The sequence below is a fragment of the Oncorhynchus gorbuscha genome, linkage group LG02 (genome assembly GCF_021184085.1).
Source record: "Oncorhynchus gorbuscha isolate QuinsamMale2020 ecotype Even-year linkage group LG02, OgorEven_v1.0, whole genome shotgun sequence".
Lineage (NCBI taxonomy): Eukaryota > Metazoa > Chordata > Actinopteri > Salmoniformes > Salmonidae > Oncorhynchus > Oncorhynchus gorbuscha.
In genome coordinates this window covers 47,205,009-47,228,688 of record NC_060174.1, presented here as the reverse complement: position 1 = coordinate 47,228,688, position 23,680 = coordinate 47,205,009, and the positions used below count along the sequence as shown (strand labels likewise).

The window sequence follows — 23,680 nt, the reverse complement described above, 5'->3', positions numbered from 1 at the left end:
CAGACAACATCTTGGTATCAATGTACTCCTTATAATGTTCTCTCAAATATGTATTATGTCTAGATTCTGAAATAAAAACGTTGACATTCATTTATTCAATAAAAAATATCATAAAATGACCCTTTTTGATATTTCTTACTTAAATAAATCATATTTGGAACAATATACCCTTCAAACATCACATTTCCTGGGGGAGCTCTGGTACTTTTATTGATATAACCCATTTTATACATAGATTTACATAATAGGTAATTAACCAAATCACAAGCCTCGTTTAAGATTGCACATTCAGCAAATCACCAGCAGAGAGACTTCACTTTGAATATATTTACCATTCACTGTGTTGGTAGCGCTAATAAAATGTCTCATAACTTCAGAATTAGCACAGAGCCCATTCTGGAAATGTGATGTACATGTAGAGTACGTCGTTCCAAACAATACGTCTTAAAATGAACAAAATCAAAAGGTTGTATTTCAGGGAGTAACATTAACTTGCTTGACCATGCTGAAGGTCAAGTAACTTTGTAAAAAGCTAATTGCTTTGTGGACTTCACTGAACATAGGTTGCCCTCAGGCTTTGTGATGAAACAAAAAGGTGTGGTTGATTTATTCTGCCACTGTCATCTTATTGTATGGGCCTTACTTCATATGCCTTGCCACCATGATATAGGCCTAAAAGGTTACCGAGCAAACAACGCAATTTTCACAACACATCGGTTGTAATATGGCTTTTTTTCTGGCTTGGCTTCCCCAGAGATTTTACCCACACATCGCTACTGGAGGCGAGACATTTCCTAGTGGCATGGCAGACCATCCGTTCCCACAGGAAATACTCTTCTACCTCCTCCATAGTAGACAAGCCATCACTCTGATTGGTTGCTGGTTCATGGTCAATGACATTCACCACTGTCATAACTCTCCTGTGAAGATCTGAAGGATCAGGTTACAGTGGGTCCTCTCCCTCTCTCTCTCGCTTTATGGCGGTCGTAAAATACACTGCCTCTGGGCTCAGTAGTAATGAAGATTGGAATGTAACTGTGGAACACAGAGAGACACTTGGACATCAAAAAGGTTGAATAATTGAACAGTATTTCTGTATTCCAAGCAGTTGGAGTAGTCTGTGGACACTTAAGGGACAATCACGTTGAGTTTGTTTCATTTGGTGAACTCATGAAGGACAGGAGACACACATTACTGTTCATTTCTTTGTATACACTCCTCAATTATGGGGATTTTTTATTTTTTATTTTACTAGGCAAGTCAGTTAAGAACAAATTCTTATTTTCAATGACGGCCTAGGAACAGTGGGTTAACTGCCTGTTCAGGGGCAGAACGACAGATTTGTACCTTGTCAGCTCGGGGATTCAAACTTGCAACCTTTCGGTTACTAGTCCTACGCTCTAACCACTAGGCTACCCTGCCGCCCCGATTGCATCTGAATGTTGTATGAAATAAATGATTGAGTATAGGAATACTTTTGAAAAGATGAAATGTGATGTTAGCCTTCTAAATGAGTTTGGGTTTTCATATAAAGTTATAACTAGTCAGTGACCACACCCCGTGAGCACAGACATTTACATCGGTGTCATGGAACGATGCTAAGATTATTGCAGATAAAGGGTTTGCGACGTTCAGGAATGATGAGGTAATAATACATTTTTTTTATTATTTTACCCCTTTTTCATCCCAATTTCGTGGTATCCAGTTGGTAGTAGTTACAGTCTTGTCTCATCGCTGCAACTCCCGTACGGACTAGGGAGAGGCGAAAGTCGAGAGCCACGCGTCCTCCGAAACTCAACCCAACCTTGCCGCACTGCTTCTTGACACAATGCACATCCAACCCGGAAGCCAGCCACACCAATGTGTCGGAGGAAACACTGTACACCTGGCAACCTGGTCAGCGTGTACTGCGCCCGGCCCGCCACAGGAGTCGCTAGTGCACGATGAGACAAGGATATCCCTGCCGGCCAAACCATCCCTAACGCGGACGACGCTGGGCCGATTGTGTGCCGCCCCATGGGCCTCCCGGTCACGTCCGGCTGCGACAGACCACTGCCCCGGTAATAATACATTAATAGAAGACTGTAATCAATAAGATAAAATATCTGAAGAGTTCTATTCGGGAAATTTAGACTCAAACATTTTCCCAAGGTGCCCCAACTTCCTAGTTAATTACTATTCAGTGATTTGTTTAATTACGGAATAATTACACAGAGAATTGGTTTGATAATTGAACAGTCTTCACTTTTAATCATAGTCAACGCTACAACACCACCTTTCACCTCCATCCATACCCAGATAATGCTCTGATAGAGTTTGTATAGGCTTACACACTGATGGAGTGCAATGGTATCTTATCCTAACCCCTAACACTCCATCATAGTACAGAGGCAGGATTCAGCCTGAATACCCAATGTAAAACATCTCTGTTTGTATTCTACAGTCATTCCTGTAGAGTTACTGTCTAGAACTCAACTGCATTTTGGACTTCAGCACCTTCGCAATTGATAATCTCATATTTTGGGTTTCAGCAACAACAACAAAAAATCACATGAAAGTGTTATACATAATAATTCAGTTATCGATCATGAGCCAAATGTACGTCTCAGGGGGAAAATGAAAATGTATAACGACAGCGAGACAGAATAGTGAAAGTGCAGCAGTTTGGAGAGCTACAGTAGCCGTGTAGATTGATTTCCATCTATGGTTTAACATTTCAGGCACCAGTCGATTATATTGACTTCTCCGGCAATAGTGGAACATAGTGTCCTCAGAAAAACTCAAGATGCCGTACCAGACTGTCTTGTTGCAATTATGAATTATGCAATGTGACTATGTAGACGGCCAGACATTCATTGTTTATGATGCGTTAAAATCCAGCACATTACCAAAGAGGTAAAAGGAACAAGTCGTATAAAAGCACAAGGCATTGAGAAACACCTTTTCCAAGAGCTTTTACATTCAACGGACAAGGAAACATGGATGAATAGCTTGAGTCATAGTTAGAGCAACAATCTGATTTTGTAAGTGGGGAAAAGACCCAGGAATAATTGCTGTGGTGTTTGCGTTAGGACCAGGACAGAGTTGGGTAGAGGGGTTAGATAGAGGGGTTAGAGGGCACTCACCTGTGGCGTCATCCCATGACAGAGGTACAGGATGGGGATGTTGTCCGAGTCAGGCCCCTGGTCTAGACACAGGTCATTCCTCAGCATGTTCTTTACCTGGAAGAGACAGACCGAGAGGAGGAAAATAATGCAATAACCAGGAAAGAGGGACTGAGACGGATTAAGACTGCAGAAGCTCGTTAATGGACAATCTGTTTTCTGAAAAGCCGTTAAGCTCGGCCTTCTTCCATCTGGCAAACGCCAATGGATAATTAGTCCTTTAACAATAGAATGATACAGCGCAAAACTGGTTTGTGTGACGAACAGTTTGACAAACGGAAGCACTTTAGGCTAATTACGGTTAGCCTCGAAAGACAAAACACAATAGTGTAAACAATTGGCTTCCATTATCCTCACATCAACAAGGGAAGAAATACGTTTTTCCACTGAATAATTGCGACAAAAATAGTCCTGCAGCATCTGTTTGACCACAAATTGAGAGTCAGGAGAAATGTGCAGTTTGGAGCAGGGTTTCGAGCTACAGCTACAAAAAGAAATAATAAATGCACTTTTCTACTACTACGCCTTGTTTATTTTTCTATATTCTGTCATTTTTCAATAAATGACTGTGGACTAATGTCCTTGTTATGTTAATGTCATTCTCAACAGTGCACTTCAGATTATCATGTTCATTTTTTCAGAAAACAATCACGTGAGATTTAGTGGTCACTGTCAAATATGTATTCATATGCGTTTCACCAAGTTGTTTTGATAGCTGCCAACATAATCACATGCACAGCTTGACTCCCACACACGCTCAGTAGCGTCATGGTTTGGCATCAAACAATTCAAACACAGTTGTGATGTGAAGTGCTCATCAAACAACCAAGCAAAGCGTTAAGAGGGGCGGGCAGCTTATTCTTGGACAATGTCATTACTCATACTTCAATAAAACTGACCTATTTTTTTTTTTCAGGCATCTTCAAACTTTCTTTGCTTCAGTGGAGGTATTGTCCACAAGCTGTGGCTTGAAATGGACTCCTAGGATAGTAATGTTTTATGTTCTCGCTAAGATATTGCAAAAGACTGTATCAGCATTTACAGTACGCATGCCTCACACTACATGCACACTATAGCATCACGTTTTATGACTGACATTGTCAGTATACCGATGATAAACTAGTCCTCACGTGACATTTTTTCTAAATGACAAAATGCCTCGAGATTTCGCAAGTGGAAAAGGGACTTTAATACATGAAAATGTCATGACATACTCACCACTCCATAAGCAATAGTGTCACTGTAGGTTCTCATCTCAGAGTAGATGTTAGCCAAGAACCACCTGAAAGATTTACACTGCAGTCTGTTCCTCAAAGCCTTCCTCTCCGTGAGGTCCCCTATGTCAATCCCTGAGTCCTAGAAAGAGACACATGGATACCCACATGACAACTTATTATTATTATAATAATTTTTTTACATAGAACATTTATGGAATACACATTTAGACTGAAAAGACTCGGGCCTGGAGTTTCTGGCCAGGTCGCATTTTTAGGAATAACTCAGGAGGCTATGGTCTTCACCTGTGGAGGAATGTTCCAGGCCATGTAAACGTGGTTCTTGTATTCGTCCATCCACACCTCGGCCACCCTCAGCGCATTCCGCCGCACATGAGCAGTCAGATCTTGAGTGTAGGGCTTGTGAGCACGCTCGATATGGGCTATCCGAGAACAGGGTAGGACCTCCACACTGCCCCCACACTGCCATACCTGAAGTTACACACAAAAATGGTCAAAATAAAATACACATTTTTAAATAGGTAGGAAGCTGAGTTCTAGCCCTGGAAGTGTTCAGAGCCCAGTAGTACACATAGGGTTAGATACAAGGAGGAAGTCAGTATCCAGACTTCCATCCTTTTTATGCAAGTACATGTCGGATATAATGTTACGACAGGCCTGATGGAAACAGCGAATTTGTCGGTAAACTTGTGTCATTAAAATGTATTATGTAAATGCCTTTATGCGCAAATATTGATATAATAACAATAAAGTAAACTTGGAGTCACGCGATGAAAGAATGCAGTTTATTAAGCTACAGATGAAATAAGTTATGATAAACTTCACAGGGTGAGAAAATGCGAATATTGTTTTCATGCAGACTTTAGGATATTCACTTGGAAATTTGTCGCCAAATGGATAGAAACCTAGCTAGTGTCTGTAAATGACCTGTGACATATTGACTGTCTGCCACGTCTCACTCAAAATCAGACAACTGTGGTGCTACCACACTCATAGTATGAACGCTTTTAAGTGCACAACCGCCACCAAATGGCTTTTACAAATCACCATATTTTGTAAAGCGACATACTATACAGCGTTATGAGGAGCTTTTATTTAGCATACAATGTACAGCGAGGGATAAAAGTATTTGATCCCCTGCTGATTTTGTATGTTTGCCCACTGACAAAGAAATGATCAATCTATAATTTTAATGGTTGGTTTATTTGGACAGTGAGAGACAGAATAACAACAGAATAACAACAGAATAACAACAAAAGAATAAGAAAAACACATGTCAAAAATGTTATAAATTGATTTGCATTTTAATGAGGTAAATAAGTATTTGACCCCTCTGCAAAACATGACTTAGTACTTGGTGGCAAAACCCTTGATGGCAATCACATAGGTCAGACGTTTCTTGTAGTTGGCCACCAGGTTTGCACACATCTCAGGAGGGATTTTGTCCCACTCCTCTTTGCAGATCTTCTCCAAGTCATTAAGGTTTCGAGGCTGACATTTGGCAACTCAAACCTTCAGCTCCCTCCACAGATTTTCTATGCGATTAAGGTCTGGAGACTGGCTAGGCCACTCCAGGACCTTAATGTGCTTCTTCTTGAGCCACTCCTTTGTTGCCTTGGCTGTTTGTTTGGGGTCATTGTCATGCTGGAATACCCATCCATGACCCATTTTCAATGCCCTGGCTGAGGGAAGGAAGTTCTCACCCAAGAATTGACGGTACATGGCCCCGTCCATTTGATGCGGTGAAGTTGTCCTGTCCCCTTAGCAGAAAAACACCCCCAAAGCATAATGTTTCCACCTCCATGTTTGACAGTGGGGATGGTGTTCTTGGGGTCATAGGCAGCATTCCTCCTCCTCCAAACACGGCGAGTTGAGTTTATGCCAAAGAGCTCCATTTTGGTCTCATCTGACCACAACACTTTCACCTAGTTGTCCTCCGAATCAAGCAGATGTTCATTGGCAAACTTCAGATGGGCATGTATAGGTGCTTTCTTGAGCAGGGGGACCTTGCGGGCGCTGCAGGATTTCAGTTCTTCACGGCTTAGTGTGTTACCAATTGTTTTCTTGGTGACTATGGTCCCAGCTGCCTTGAGATCATTGACAAGATCCTCCCATGTAGTTCTGGGCTGATTCCTCACAGTTCTCATGATTATTGCAACTCCACAAGGTGAGATTTTGCATGGAGCCCCAGGTCGAGGGAGATTGACAGTTATTTTGTGTTTCTTCCATTTGCGAATAATTGCACCAACTGTTGTCACCTTCTCACCAAGCTGCTTGGCGATGGTCTTGTAGCCCATTCCAGCTTTGTGTAGGTCTACAATCTTGTTCCTGACATCCTTGGAGAGCTCTTTGGTCTTGGCTATGGTGGAGGGTTTGGAATCTGATTGATTGATTGCTTCTGTGGACAGGTGAGATTAGCTGAGATTAGGAGCACTCCCTTTAAGAGTGTGCACCTGGGAGCCAGAAATCTTTCTGATTGAGAGGGGGTCAAATACTTATTTCCCTCATTAACATGCGTTTTTCTGGATTTTTTGTTGTTGTTATTCTGGCTCGCACTGTTCAAATAAACCTACCATTAAAACTATAGACAGATAATTTTTTTGTCAGTGGGCAAAAGTACAAAATCAGCAGGGGATCAAATACTTTCCCCCCCTCACTGTATACTGTGTAATATCAGCCTTTGTGTGTTTGTATGTTTATTTCGTCCACCCACTGTACTCTTGCTGAGTAGAGCCCTCAAGAACTCTCCCTTTCCTTCTCTCAGAGAAATCCTTCTTATGGGGATTATAATGGGGCACATGCCTACAATTTTGGACTGGAGACAACTATCTGCAGACAACATTACACCTGGCTGTAGAAGGTATGACGAATAGTGGCTGAGACTAGAAATATATCAGTTATGAGTGCCGACTGGTTTTTCCCTGACGTTCATTGTCAAAGTCAACACACAACCTGGTCAGGAGCTCAAAGGAAAAATGTGCTAATTGAGCTGTTGAGTGGAGCCTAACTAACAAATGCATTGTAAATTGTGAAGTCTGCCTGCTGAGATAAAATGCTAAAATAATCAAATGGCAGTAAATAAAACACAAACATAATGAGGATAGATCTATAAATAAAGTATTTCTTAAAGCACAGCATGTGGTTATTGGGTACCAGGGAGGAGGAATCTGTAGAAAAACAGAAAAATCCCATCCCTTGTTTTGGCAGGCCTAAATACAACTATTCATTAAGGTGGATGTAATGCCCAGTGGACAGATGTGCAGTTCCTGATTCTGTCAAGAAAATGCCTCATTTACATAATAACTGACAACGGACGATCCATGACTGGATGTCTGTTATCTGCAACATTAGAGGTGATTATGTAAGCACTCGCGCACATAGATTCTGTTAAGAGAGCGCAGATAAGCCATTCCATAGAGGATTTCAAGTTAGCCATACACTCAACAATAAAATCGGTCGGTCCCTGAACTTTTGCCGTACTGTATTGAAAAGTCACTCCAGCATACTTGTGATCTTTATGCTCCTCCGATTCAATGGATTTCTATACCATAATTTCAGTCAATAGGATTATATAGAGAGTCCTCAAACTTTTGCCATATTTCCACACAATAAGTATTTCCCATTCAGCCAGGTCCCGAATGCAATATAGTTGCTAGAGAGCACATTTCACCCTCCGGCAGGATGAAGTTAGCCAATCAGACAAGCTACTGTATGATACAGTCTATGGAGTGACAGCTTGAACCACAGCTGATATGACTCATTATCATTATATTAACACCCAGTCTTGAAGGGATTTTTGACACCTACCAAAGAGAAGGCTGTTCCCACAAAGCTGCAAGGGAAAGGAGGCACAAATACCCACACAAGACGCACTGTGTGGGTCTCACTAATGTAGAGTGTGCATGTACAGTGGGGAGAACAAGTATTTGATACACTGCCGATTTTGCAGGTTTTCCTACTAATGTTTTATCATAGGTACACTTCAACTGTGAGAGACGGAATCTAAAACAATCCAGAAAATCACATTGTATGATTTTTAAGTAATTCATTTGCATTTTATTGCATGATATAAGTATTTGATCACCTACCAACCAGTAAGAATTCCGGCTCTCACAGACCTGTTAGTTTTTATTTAAGAAGCCCTCCTGTTCTCCACTCATTACCTGTATTAACTGCACCTGTTTGAACTTGTTACCTGTATAAAAAAGACACCTGTCCACACTCTCAATCAAACAGACTCCAACCTCTCCACAATGGCCAAGACCATCAATGAGGCATCAATGATCATGAGGAAGGTGAGGGATCAGCCCAGAATTACACGGCAGGATCTGGTCAATGATCTGAAGAGAGCTGGGACCACAGTCTCAAAGAAAACCATTAGTAACAAACTACGCCGTCATGGATTAAAATCCTGCAGCGTAAGCAAGGTCCCCCTGCTCAAGCCAGCGCATGTCCAGGCCCGTCTGAAGTTTGCCAATGACCATCTGGATGATCCAGAGGAGGAATGGGAGAAGGTCATGTGGGCTGATGAGACAAAAATAAAGCTTTTTGGTCTAAACACCACTCGCTGTGTTTGGAGGAAGAAGAAGGATGAGAAGAACACCATCCCAACCGTGAAGCATGGAGGTGGAAACATCATTCTTTGGGTATGCTTTTCTGCAAAGGGGACAGGATGACTGCACCGTATTGAGGGGAGGATGGATGGGGCCATGTATCGCGAGATCTTGGCCAACAACCTCCTTCCCTCAGTAAAAGCATTGAAGATGGGTCGTGGCTGGGTCTTCCAGCATGACAACGATCCGAAACACACAACCAGGGAAACTAAGGAGTGGCTCCGTAAAAAGCATCTCAAGGTCCTGGAGTGGCCTAGCCAGTCTCCAGACCTGAACCCAATAGAAAATCTTTGGAGGGAGCTGAAAGTCCGTATTGCCCAGTGACAGCCCCGAAACCTGAAGGATCTGGAGAAGGTCTGTATGGAGGATTGGGCCAAAATCCCTGCTGCAGTGTGTGCAAACCTGGTCAAGAACTACAGGAAACTTATGATATCTGTAATTGGAAACAAAGGTTTCTGTACCAAATATTAAGTTCTGCTTATCTGATGTATCAAATACTTATGTCATGCAATAAAATGCAAATTAATTACTTAAAAATCATACAATGTGATTTTCTGGATTTTTGTTTTAGATTCAGTCTCTCACAGTTGAAGTGTACCTATGGTAAAAATGACAGACCTCTAAATGCTTTGTAAGTAGGAAAACCTGCTAAATCTGCAGTGTATCAAATACTTGTTCTCCCCACTGTATGTCCCATAGTCATTTCTAAGGGTTCGTTTGATGTACTTTTAGCTCTTTGGAAATGTGCAAGTCGCTGAGCTGGTTGAGTTTCAGCTCGCTATGTGGCGGGGAGGGGCTGAGCTGAGCTGACTGGCTGTATCGTCCAGCAACAGACAGCAGTGCAGCAGGGACTCACAGCAGCAGGGACTCACATACAGAAGCAGCAGATTGTTACACACTAATGAGTCCAAGAGTCCTCAATATAGGCCAAATCCTAAATTGATATTCCGGGTTTGTACATAACTCAGGTTGTGTAAATTATTGTTACAGGTTTTGGTTTTTCCATTTATATTTCGAGGTTGGACCTCAGGACTTTAGGTGCACCGATTGGCGTCACCTCATTAGTATGTGTTACACCTGTGCGGGCTTGTCATCTCGTTAGTCAGAGGGCATTTCACCTGTGCTGGCACAGGGGATATTTAAGAGCAGGTGGCACATGGCTCCAGTTGGATGAGAGATGTAGAGGGTTAACACCTTTAATTGGCTCGCTCCATTTAGATTTTTTTTTAAAAGGTTATTTTCTTCCCTGTGTTTATTTTGCTCAACTTTTTGGTTTGCTTCCTCTTTTTAAGTTTTGGTTGCTTAAATTGACTCTTAGCATAGATTTCAATGGGGGACCGATCTCAAGTTAGGATTTGGCATATTACTGAGCAGATTATAATTATTTTGCACTCCACTCACCCTGATGCCAAGCTCCACATTTTCTCCACCATAGACCTCCATTCCCTCATCCAATAGGCCAATCTCCTCAAAGTACTTCCTGTCCACCACAAAACAGCCAATAAGAGCTGGGCTCCTGGTACAAAGAAATCAAAAGAGAGAAACAGTCAATTATGCAGTGGTTCTATGAACTACTTCCTAGTACTTTCTAGTGTATTTGTAACACCTCTGAGCTCAGCTGGAGATTTTCCACATTTGATTTCTTGATATGTTTTCAATAATAAACCTGTTTATTTTTTGTTGTTGTCAAGAATGAGGATTACCCACATGTTACTAAGTAACAGCTGTCTAAAAACAACCAGGAGAAAGAACAGAGCTTTGATCTACATCAAACTGATGCAACAGGTTTACACACAGGATTCTTACTGGTTCTGTTATTAATAAGATGAGAAAAAAAGAAGGAACCCGCACACTGCTCGATAGTATCAATGCTCTTTAGTAAGCTTTACGTATGGGACTCACGGCCTTCGTCAGAGCTTTTCTGTTATTAAAATAAAATAAGCCACAACATTGTGAGGGTTTCTCAATGCAACACAGTGCCTGTGAAATAGCACAAGACAACTGTTGATTCCTAAGTCTTTGCTGACAGTGACCTGATAGGGGCGGTGTGGTTGTACTGGGTCCACCAGACTTTGGGCGGGTTCAGGTAGCGACACCATAGCTCCCAGTCGAAGCCCTGAGCAGACAGCGGATACTCCTCGATCTCAAACGTGTCATACTTGATGTTGTCAAACGACGGCGAGACGATGCGCGTTCTGTCTTCCTTGATCCTGAGAAGAATGGGCTCGGCCCTGCAGGGAAGACAAGGCATAGTGGGACATTGTGTTGCTGTGAGATACATTTGGTGTCTTTTTCAATGAAAACAATATGAGGGTGAACACAATCACTTCCTTAACATCACAGGAGATATGGGGAAACAGCAGGAATGAGCGTCTTTCATCCTGGCCACTAATTGTTAATGGCTCATTATGGAATCTCGGCCTATGGCTACAGCTTCCAGTATCCCGGGCCACACACAGAATATTAAGCCGATTTGGAGTGAGAGACGTGTTGATTTGGTGAGGGAAACAAATGAGGTTGGATAAATATGGCCATGTATTGTATGTCAGATCACAATCCAGACATGAGTAAAAGCCACAGCTAAGGAAATACACTTATCACAACATTGAGTGCCTAGTGAAGGTTTGGGCTGCCTTCAATAAAAAATAAAAAATAAATGGATTCAATTAGATTTTTCCCCCCTACAGATCTACACAACCTACTCCATATTTTCAAAGTGAAATCAAATTGTACAACACCCCACCTCCCATGTCCTGATTGCACATGTCTTTTGGCAGCCATTACAGCTGTGAATAATTTATACTGAATAAAAATAAAAACACAACATGCAACAATTAATGATTTTACTGAGTTACAGTTCATATATAAAGGAAATCAGTCAATTGAAATCAATTCACTAGGCCCTAATCTATGGATTTCACATGACTGGGCAGTGGCACAGGAAATCAGAAAGAGTTTTTCTACACAAAAGCCTTTATTAAAGACAGAAATACTCCTCAGTTTCATCAGCTGTCCGGGTGGCTGGCTTCAGACAATCCCGCCAGTAAAGAAGCCAGAAGTGGAGGACCAGGGCTGGCATGGTTACACATGGTCTGTGTGTGAGGCTGGTTGGACGTACTGCCAAATTCTCTAAAACGACATTGGAGGCGGCTTATGGTAGAGCAATGAACAATCAAGTTCTCTGAAAAACAGCTCTGGTGGATATTCCTGCAGTCAGCATGCCAACTGCACGCTCCCTCAAAACTTGAGACATCTGTGGCATTGTGTTGTCGTACAAACCTGCACATTTCAGTGGCCTTTCATTGTCCCCAGCACAAGGTGCACCTGTGTAATGTTCATGTTTAATCAGCTCCTTGATATTCCACAACTCAGGTGGATGGATTGTCTTGGCAAAGGAGAAACGCTCACTAACAGGGATGTAAACATATTTGTGAACTAAATTTGAAAGAAATAAGCTTTTGTGCATGAAGAACATTTCTGGGATCTTTTATTTCAGCTCATGAAACCAACACTTTACGTTGAGTTTATATTTTTGTTCAGTATATATTTTTGTTCAGTATATAAGATTCTACCAACTTTGCACAACACTTATGGCAACATACTGTATTATCCATTGTTTTTGGTAAAATTGCTCAAGATCAGTAAATTTGGTTGGGAAACTATTGTGGTGACAGCATCATATTACAGGTATGCTTGTCACCGGGAGGGACTGGGGAGTTTGTCAGGATCAAAAGAAATATGAAAGGAGCAGAGCCCAGGTAAAAAGTTAGAGCTAAACCCACCATTGTCTTCTGAAAACCTAACACTGGCTTAGTTTTTTTATGTATTTTTTAAACGGGACAATTACACACGTTTTAACGCCAAAGACAAACCAGAATGGCTTTCCAAGAGGAGGTGAGTGTTCTTGAATGGTCCAGTCTCAGTCCTGACTTAAACCCACATGAAAATCAGAGACAAGGTTTGAATTTTCTTGTCCATACATTTTTACATTTAATCCAGAGTGACAAAGTAGTGAGTGCATACATTTTCATAGTGCTGGTATAGATCACAATCAAATTTACTGAGCTTGAGTAATGTTGAATACAATCTATGGATCCTTATAGGAGTTGTGCAAGGTTGGTAAAATTAGATTCAAAATGATTCACAGTTGTGGTCATGGCTGCCAAAGGTGCTTCATCAATTAACTCTGGAGACTCTAGGATGTGAAGACATTCGCAATCAATACAGGTTCTTTTTATTTATTCATTTACAAAATGTTCTATAAAATGTTTATTAGTTTGAAAATCGAATTTAATCTGTGAACAACAGATGCATATATCTATTCCCAGTCATGTGAAATCAATAGTGTCAGGCCTAATTTATTTATTTAATTTGACTGATTTCCTTACATGAACTGTAACTCAGTAAAATCTTGGAAATTGTCACGTTTATATTTTTGTTCAGTGTCGTTCTACTCACTAAAAAGTCATTTGAAGTCTTCTACATGGGTGTTGAGTTATCCATTATAGACAAGATAGACAGAAAATCTGTTGCTGACTGGCACTTAACTGGTATTAGACTAAATGTGCGCAGTTTCTAATAATTTAATGTAGAATAGAGTGACGTGATAAATAAATATAGCAGTCAGTCACCCTCTCTTGTTTAATGGCAGACATTGTTCAATCAATCATTCAAAATAAAAACGTTAGAGCTCCACAAACACATATGGAGGTCATCAGCAGACAGCACAAATAGCATCAGACTTGTTCTATATAAAAGGCCTCAGATCAACGTTAAAATGAATAGTCAACATGTTTGTCTGCATAAAAGACCGGCTGAGAGCCTCATGCGCTCTCCTTTTCAAGCACTGCCGTCGCATTGAGCCAAATGATTTCATTAGTTCGAAGACACAATATCTGGTAGCTCAGAAGAGTGAGAAGGGCTCTGAAATGTCTGTTCCGAGAGCTGTGCCAAAGCACCTCAGGAGTTTTTTGGGATTGAGCCCAGGCTCTTCAGAGATATATGTGTCGGTCGGTCGACCTGTCAAGCTGTGGAGAGAATGATTAACAGGCACATAAACTGTCAGACGACAGAAAGCCCCGTTTCACTACATTGCCATGAACAACACCTTGATGAAAAACACATCTCAACTCCAGTCAGCAGTACGTCAACCCTTTGATCACTCCAAGCCCTGAGGGCAGGCACATATAGTATTCTGACAACCCTCTCATCTAATCAGTTATGTAATAGCTCTATTCAGTAATTACTGAGAAAATGCAGCACATATCAATTAAACCGCACATACAGCAAAGATCATAAGTAGACATGAAATGTTTGAAGCTGTTGGATAGATTGGAACATACACGCGGCGTTCCAGTCCCTTACCATCCAATGTTGAACTCCACGTGGGCGTCGAACAGGGCCACGACGGGGGCGCTGGCGGCCCTCCACCCACTGACCCGGGAGCGGATCAGCCCCTCCTGCTTGTCGTGGCGGACCACCTTGATGAAGTCTGGCCGCTGGGAGTTGGTTTCCTTCACAAAGTTCTGCAGGTTCTCCTTCAGCTCAGCTACAGAAAACATTCATAGACAGTACAGAAAGAGAAAAATGGAGAGACATTTTACAGAGTCTGTCTGACCTTAACGAGAAACCAGTGGCTGAAACATTGTTGAATGCAACAATGGGAAGCCTTGAAACCACGTGCAGGTATTTCTCATTATGTCAAATCAAATGTTATTGGTCACATTGGTCACATGCACGTGTTTAGCAGATGTTATTGAGAGTGTAGCGAAATGCTTGTGTTTCTAGCTCCAACAGTGCATTAATATCTAACCATTTCACAACAATAAACACAAATCTAAATAAAGGAATGGAATTAAGAATATATAAATATTTGGACGAGCGATGTCAGAGACTCAGACTAAGATACAGTAGAATATAATATCCTGCACCTGTGAAATCTGCTGAAGGCATGTACCTTGGACTATTGACTAACCACACAATTGAAAAGTGCTTCACAGTCCCAAATTCTATTTATTCCACGGTGTAAACGGGATTTCAAATAATATTGCGGTTGTGATTATTGATGTCTATCAGCATCGTCTGGTTGAAGGAAGTCAATTCTGCTTTCCCACAAGCTCCATCTGCCACCTGTTAGTTTTAATTTGCTAGGTGGACGTGTCGGCAGTGTCTCACCATGGCAACCAGATGGAGTGATTGGGACATGAAGGGCGAGGACCGGACATCAATGTCTGTTTTCATTACAGTGGTGTTGGCGTTCATGGGAAAATGGCTTTCAGACATGTTTTGGATGGCAATATTTATCATACAACCATGGCTATTAAGTAATATCCAGTGATAGTTAGCGGTAAAAATAGAGTAATTTTTTCCCCCAATTTCGTGGTATCCAATTGGTAGTTACAGTCTTGTCCGTATGGGAGAAGCAGCGATGAGACATGGGAGAGGCGAAGGTCGAGAGCCGTGCGTCCTCCGAAACACAACCAAGCCGCACTGCTTCTTGACACAATGCCCGCTTAAACCAGGAGCCAGCCGCAACCGTGTCAGCGTGCACTGTGCCCGGCCCGCCACGGGAGTCGCTAGTGCGCAATGGGACAAGGACATCCCTGCCAGCCGAACCCTCCCCTAACCCGGGCGACGCTGGGCCAAATTGTACACCGGCCGATGGGTCTCCCGGTCTCGACAGAGCCTGGACTCGAACCCAGAATGTCTAGTGGCACAGCTAGCACTGCGATGCACTACCTTAGACCACTGCGCCACTCAGGAGGCCCACAGTCATTTAACTTGTTAAGAAATGAAAAGGACAAATAAAAGGACTAAGGTTTTGGTTACTGGGATTGTCATGGGAAGGAATCCCAGCTGACCCTATGAGATACCCCACTCAGGATGGAGAGCCGTTAGCCAGACTCCTGAAACTGTACAGAACGGGAAGAGTCACATTGTTCAAAGTGAGCCAACTGCCAAGGAATTAATTAGAATACAAATGCCCACAAAGGAAACTTTTACAGATTAATTTCCTGCATCTCAGCTATTCAGCTCCGTTTTCAGACAGTTTACATTACAGAAGCGCCTCTTTTTAATGTAATGATTCAACATTTACATCCTGAAATAGGAGTCCTCAATAAAAAGATATATTCAAAAGAAAGTTTTTTTGTTTTATCCCTCTGCTGGACTCTTTTGACCCTCATTTGTCATCTCAACAGATATGTTCAGTAAAGTACGCAGCTTAAAACACCTTCATATGAAATGATCAGTCTAGGTCAAATGGAGCCTTTAACATCTTCTCACTTCCCTCTGGCTCTATAGCTGATCAACATGCAGGTCTGTCCTGCTGAAATAACTAGGCTAACAAATAACTTAATTCGGAGCCGTGTGAAAGTAATCCATTAAATTGGCAGGCAACACCAGCGCATTTTTTTAAAGATATTGAAATGTATCTTACTCCATACACATTTACATGAGTTTATTACCAGTAATAAGATTAGAGAGAAACTCCTGATGCACTGTCGGTCCTCAAGAATGTCAAGTGTGAATTGATATACAGAGCTTTCAGAAAGTTTTCACACCCCTTGACTTTTTCAACATTTTGTGTTACTTCCTGGATTTAGAAGTTGTTTAAGATAGTAAGCAGTCTGAATGAATTCCTGTATACAATGCAGTGTGTATACTTTGTAAGCTACATTTAGTAGGAATATAGAAGTTACCAGTTACCCGACTTGCCTAGTTAAATACAGGTTAAATAAAAAATATATATAGGAGTTACCATTGTTGCTGTTGTCGTCGACCAGGATGATCTCCTTGAGGAGGTGGGAGGGAGTCCTGTTCATGGCTGTGTGGATGGAGCGCAGGATGACCGACAGGGCCTCATTCACAAAGATAAATATGATACTTACTTGTGGGAGATTGGTGGGGTACGACATGTTTCTGCACCTGAGGAGAAACAGCAAACAGACAAGATATGAACAAGAAGGATAATAATAGAAGGATATAAAAGGAACCAACAAAAGAGTCAATAGGTCATGTACCCATCGGGTCTGAGGTCGGGGATGGGTCTGGCCAGAGAGAGGCGGTCACTGAGATAACCGTTGTAGCCGTAGTACTGGAACTTCTTCAGCGCCACACGGCGACTCTCAGGACCAAGGTCATGACCCCAGCGGACAAACAGGGAGGAGTCGGAGTGGGACTCCACTTTTTCATCACTACCCTTCTGGGGCACCTCTGTAGGCAAGAGTGAGAGAAAGGAGAGTGGTGAAATGGTCTGTGCCTGGGATATAGAAATAATAATGTTTACATTCATGCCGCATACTGCAGCTTACATGAAAAAGATTTATACCAGTGGGGAAAAAGGTCACTGTATTCAGCACGATCACATACTGTAGCAGGCACACTTCCTGGAATGCATTAGCATTTGAATTGATCCATCTAAAACGCTGCAATGTGTTACTGCAGCCTTGGACTACTGACACCAGCCTTGGACTACTGACACCAGCCTTGGACTACTGACACCAGCCTTGGACTACTGACACCAGCCTTGGACTACTGACACCAGCCTTGGACTACTGACACCAGCCTTGGACTACTGACACCAGCCTTGGACTACTGACACCAGCCTTGGACTACTGACACCAGCCTTGGACTACTGACACCAGCCTTGGACTACTGACACCAGTCTTGGACTACTGACACCAGCCTTGGACTACTGACACCAGCCTTGGACTACTGACACCAGTCTTGGACTACTGACACCAGTCTTGGACTACTGTCTTGCATATTCCTACTTTTCCTGTAGTCTACTGAAAGCAGCAAAACAAAAACCGGTTAGTCCTACTAGATCACATTGTCTGGACAAGACAACTGTTTCTTCTTCACTCAATACGTTCTTTCAGCTCGCAATACTGGTAACGCAATGGAATTTACGATGCCGGGAAACGTCCACACAAACCACAGCGAGTGATGAAGGACTCGGTGCAGGTAAATACTGAATGCTAATTGTCGGCTGAGTTATTTAATTATAACCACTGCATTGCACTCTATCTCAGCACCAACTCTATCTCTGCCACGACTGGGATCCCAGCATTTGCTACTCTGAGGGTACAACTTCATCCGAGGAGGAGGATGTTGACATGAAGGGATCCTCACAGCACCACAACACTCAGATTCTGATCAAATGTATATTTATATGGATAGGTGTGGTTTCTGAGTTAATATTCAATGACAATGTCTCTTTGACAGAATTGGAGCCTGAATCAACAATATTTAGCACACAGTGTTACATTAATTTAAATGGAGTCAGATCATCAATATTTACAGGCTTTATGGATAACATAAAATCAAGAGTCGCAAAGAAAGAGCCATATCTCATACTGGCCAATAAAAAGAAAACTTAAGATGGGCAAAAGAACACAGACACTTGACAGAGGAACTCTGCCCAGAAGGCCAGCATCAATTAGCAAATACAAGTTAATCATTTTAAAAGGCTAACAACATGCAATTGGAACACAGGAGTGATGGTTGCTGATAAATGGGACTCTGTAGCCCATGTACAGTTGAAGTCGGAAGTTTACATACACCTTAGCCAAATACATTTAAACTCAGTTTTTCCTGACATTTAATCCTGGTAAAAATTCCCTGTCTTAAGTGAGTTAGGATCACCACTTTACTTTAAGAATGTGAAAAGGAGAGCGAATGATTCATTTCAGCTTTTATTTCTTTCATCATATTTCCAGTGGGTCAGAAGTTTACATGGGTCAAATGTTTTGGATAGCCTTCCACAAGCTTCCAACAATAAGTTGGGTAAATTTGGCCCATTCCTCCCGACAGAGCTGGTGTAACTGAGTCAGGTTTGTAGGGCTCCTTGCTCACACACACCTTTTCAGTTCTCAATCACAGAACATTTGTGGGCAGGTCAGGGCTTTGTGATGGCCACTCCAATACCTTGACTTTGTTGTCCTTAAGCCATTTTGCACAACATCGTAAGTATGCTTGGGGTCATTGTCGATTTGGAAGACCCATTTGCGACCAAGCTTCAACTTCCTGACTGATGTCTTGAGATGTTGCTTCAATATATCCACCTAATTTTCCATCCTCATGATGCCATCTATTTTGTGAAGTGCACCAGTCCCTCCTGCAGCAAAGCACCCCCACAACATGCTGCCACCCCCGTGCTTCACGGTTGGGATGGTGATCTTCGGCTTGCAAGCCTCCCCCTTTTTCCTCCAAATATATCAATGTTTATTACGGCCAAAAAGTTATATTTTTGTTTCATCAGACCAGAGGACATTTCTCCAAAAAGTATGATTTTTGTCCCCATGTGCATTTGCAAACCGTAGTCTGGCTTTTATATGGCAGTTTTGGAGCAATGGCTTCTTCCTTGCTGAGCGGCCTCTCAGTTATGTCGATGTAGGACTCGTTTTGCTGTGGATAGAACTAATGTTGTACCCATTTCCTCCAGCATCTTCACAAGGTACTTTGCCGTTGTTCTGGGATTGATTTGCACTTTTCGCACCAAAGTACGTTCATCTCCACGCGGCAGAACGCGCCTCCTTCCTGAGCGGTATGACGGCTGCATGGTCCCATGGTGTTCACACTTGCGTTCTATTGTTTGCACAGATGAACGTGATACCTTCAGATGTTTGGAAATGGCTCCCAGGATGAACCAGACTTGTGGTCTACAGTTTTTTTTCTGAGGTCTTGGCTGGTTTCTTTGGATTTTCTCATGGAGGTCAAGCAAAGAGGCAATGAGTTTGAAGGTATACCTCCAATTGACGCAAATTATGTCAATTAGCCTATCAGAAGCTTCTAAAGCCATGACATCATTTCTGGAATTTTCCAAGCTGTTTAAATACACAGTCAACTTAGTGTATGTAAACTTCTGACCCACTGTAATTGTGACACAGTGAATTATAACTGAAATAATCTGTCTAAACAATTGTTGGAAAAATTGTGTCATGCACAAAGTAGCTGTCCTAACAGACTTACCAAAACTATAGTTTGTTAACAAGAAATTTGTGGAGTGGTTGAAAAATTAGTTAATGACTCCAACCTAAGTGTATGTAAACTTCAACTATACTGTAGATATACCATAAAATAAGAAAATCTGCCATTTCCAGCTACAATAGTCATTTACAACATTAACAATGTCTACACTGTATTTCTGATCAATTTAATGTTATTTTTAAACAAAAAAATTCAAAAGCAAAGACATTTCTAAGTGACCCCAAACTTTTGCACAGTAGTGTACTAATATATATATATTTTAGGGGGTAGATGAGCTTTAATACCACAGATGGATTGTAGCTTCCATCAATATAATTGTCTGCATTTCCAATCCCCCATATTTTTTATTGAATATTGTTAGTAGCTTATTTCTCAACTTGAGACCATTATTACCGATAGCATACTGTGGAAATTACACCATGACATTTAAACTTGAGGCAAAATAAAATATTCAGGCACCTATAGTAATTATTTCCTATTATCCATTTGTGCAATAAGTAGTTTCTCCCGGAGTCTTGAAAACAGAAAAATTATCAGTGTCGTAAAGTCCTTGCGGGCACAGAGAAAAATATTTGCCCACAACAGAAAACATGATTGTAGCTTTGTGAAATAGTGAGTGCAATATGTGCATCTAGTCTTGTGTAGAACGTGCATGGGAAAAGTAGCCACTTCGCGTGAGTCTTAAGTAATTTAGTAATGAAGTACAAATACAGTAATGGGATTATAGCTCGTCTCAGAGGCCTACTACGTAGGAGTCCGATTATCGTACTGCCTTAAAGTTTTTGGGGTAGGTATGCTCCCTCTGAACCTTGAACAGTACCCCTACCCCCCCCCCTTTAGATCACTGAGAGGCTAGAGTCTCATATATAGTGTCATTTGTTTACGGTTGGGAGGTGGTGGGGGTTTGTGAGCTCCGGGGTACAGCCCAACGAGCTACTGCCACACTGATGTCATCATGGCAAACAGCAGGCTGAAGTGACCTTGCTGAGAAAACACTGGCTTGTTTTCAATGGTTTGCTCAGCTGGAGTAACACAATATAGACACACTCACAGTCTGTAGAGCTTCCTCCCACAGAGAGCAGAGAGGATGAACATGAATATTATTAGTGTAGGTAGAATTTATAGCTACAGCATCATGAAACTCAGACAAATGTAAAAAAACATTTGTTTTTATCTATTCATGGGAACACAGCACGTCACAAGGACTTAGATTATCGTCAGATCAAATTGTGCCGCTTGTAATGGCAAGCGGGGAGTATTTTTACCATCATTTTGTTACCATAACCAATGGCAATATCTTGATCCACCACAAGAAAACTACATTATGCAGATGGTCTTGGACAACTGAGTTGCCAGAGAAATGTAGGAGGTGAGTTCCAGGTTGGTCATTTTACGAGGCCACTCTCATTAGAACACAACACTGGCTGACAGACCGACAGAGCAGTCTGGAGGGCATGTCTGTCTGTCTTTGTGTGTATGAATCTACATTACCCCTATGAATTAAACAGTTGAATTCATGCTGCATTACATCAGAGCAAATACATCACTTCTGGGTTTGATGAGAGTCACAGATTGTAGTACAACTTTTATGTTGACATTTATTGGAGACTTACATTGTCAGCTTTGAGTATAAAGGTTTAAAAAAAGGTCAAATTGTGGGGGGGGGATAACTATACGTTTCCAAGGCAATGGGCCTAGGGCAATTCCACAGGTGCTCAGTGGGTGAGGATGCTGGTTACAGTAAATGTAAAGAACGGGGGCTTATGGGTTGTCCAGAACTCAAAAAGAGAAAGAAATCAGTCATGAGCTGAACATAACAGTATGCCAGTGGAATGGAGGACTGTAAGCAGGTGACCCAACTGTGGTTGGTGACTATTAGGATTTCCTATTGTAGCCAATTCAGTTGCAGCAATAAGTGTACTGTATATACATACACGGTGTGCAAAACATTAAAAACACCTTCCTAATATTGAGTTGCATTCCCCTCCCCCTTCTCTTTGCCTGAATGTCCTTTGGGCGGCGGTGGATCATTCTTGACACACAAGGGAAACTGTTGAGCGTGCAAAACCCAGGAGGGTTGCAGTTCGAGATGCACTGAAACCACAGTGCGCCTGACGCCTACTACCATACGCGGTTCAAAGGCAAATCTTTTGTCTTGCCCACTCACCCTCTGAATGGCACGCATACACAATCCATATCTCAATTGTATCAAGGCTTAACAATCCTTCTTTAACCTGTCTCCTGCCCTTCATCTACACTGATTGAAGCGGATTTAACAAGTCACATCAATAAGGGTTCATGGCGTTCACCTGGTCAGTCTGTCATGGAAAGAGCTGGTGTTCCTAATGTTTTGTACACTCAGTGTGTACAGCCTTATTCTAAAATGAATCAATCTACACCCCCATAATGACAAAGAAGTGAAAACAGATTTTTAGAATCGTTTGCAAATTTATAAAACAAAATACTCATTTACATAACTATTCAGACCCTTTCTGCTGAGACTCAAAATTGAGATCAGGTGCATCTTGTTTCCATTGATCATCCTTGGATATGTTTCTAAACTTCATTGGAGTCCACCTGTGATAAACTCAATTGACTGCACATGATTTGGAAAGGGACACACCTGTTTATATAAGGTCACACAGTTGACAGTGCATGTCAGAGCAAAAACCGAAGCCATGAGGTTGAAGGAATTGTCCATAGAGCTCAGAGACAGGATTGCGTCGAGACACAAAATCTGGGGAAAGAGTACAATAAACATTTTTGCAGCATTGAAGGTCCCAAAGAACACAGTGGCCTCCATCATTCTTAAATGGAAGAAGTTTGGAACCACCAAGACTTCCTAGAACTGTCCACCTGGCCAAACTGAGCAATCGGGGGAGAAGTGCTTTTGGAGGTGACCAAAAACCCGATTGTCACTGACAGAGCTCCTCTGTGGAGATGGGAGAACCTTCCAGAAGGACAACCATCTCTGCAGCACTACACCAATCAGGCCTTTCTAGTAGAGTGGGCAGATGGAAGCCACTCCTCAGTAAAATGCACATGACCGCCCGCTTGGAGTTTGCTAAAAGGCTCCTAAGAATCTCAGACCATGAAAAACAAGATTATCTTGACTGATGAAACCAAGGTTGAACTCTTTGGCCTGCATGCCAAGTGTCACATCTGGAGGAAACCTGGCACCATCTCTACGGTGAAGTATCATGTTGTGGGGATGTTTTTCAGCGGCAGGGACTGAAAGACTAGTCAGGATAGAGGGAAAGATGAACGGAGCAAACTACAGAGAGATACTTGTAACCTGCTCTGGACCTCAGACTGGGGTGAAGGTTCACCTTCCAACAGGACAACGATCCTAAGCACACAGACAAGACAACACAGGAATGGCTTTGGGACAAGTCTCTGAATGTCCTTGAGTGGCCCAGCCAGAGCCCAGACTTGAACATCCCTGGAGAGACCTAAAAATAGCTGTGCAGTGAAACTCTCCATCCAACCTGACAGAGCTTGAGAGGATCTGCAGAGACGAATGGAATAAACTCCCCAAATACAGGTGTGCCAAGTTTGTAGTGTCACCTTCAACAAATGACTGAGTAAAGGGTCTGAATACTTATGTAAATGTGTTACTTCCTGGTTTTATATTGTTAGAAATTCGCACAAAAAAAATCATGTTTCTTTGTCATTA

General features: G+C 42.0%; 1 protein-coding gene across 2 annotated transcripts in view; it reads right to left on the bottom strand.

The window, feature by feature from the left end:
* The window catches only part of LOC124003285 (polypeptide N-acetylgalactosaminyltransferase 18-like), an 86,659-nt gene that overhangs the window by 44,016 nt on the left and 18,963 nt on the right, over positions 1-23,680 (bottom strand). Inside the window, exons 2-10 of one of the 2 annotated variants that reach the window (XM_046311417.1) lie at positions 17,034-17,226; positions 16,902-16,938; positions 16,772-16,805; positions 14,377-14,560; positions 11,046-11,243; positions 10,414-10,528; positions 4,685-4,870; positions 4,383-4,520; positions 3,126-3,221 (exon numbers count right to left, since the gene is read on the bottom strand). In XM_046311417.1, the coding sequence (XP_046167373.1) occupies positions 3,126-3,221; positions 4,383-4,520; positions 4,685-4,870; positions 10,414-10,528; positions 11,046-11,243; positions 14,377-14,560; positions 16,772-16,805; positions 16,902-16,938; positions 17,034-17,226 (1,181 nt within the window). Of the gene's footprint in view, positions 1-3,125; positions 3,222-4,382; positions 4,521-4,684; positions 4,871-10,413; positions 10,529-11,045; positions 11,244-14,376; positions 14,561-16,771; positions 16,939-17,033; positions 17,227-23,680 lie in introns of both variants that reach the window. The other variant, XM_046311407.1, reaches the window with a different exon arrangement.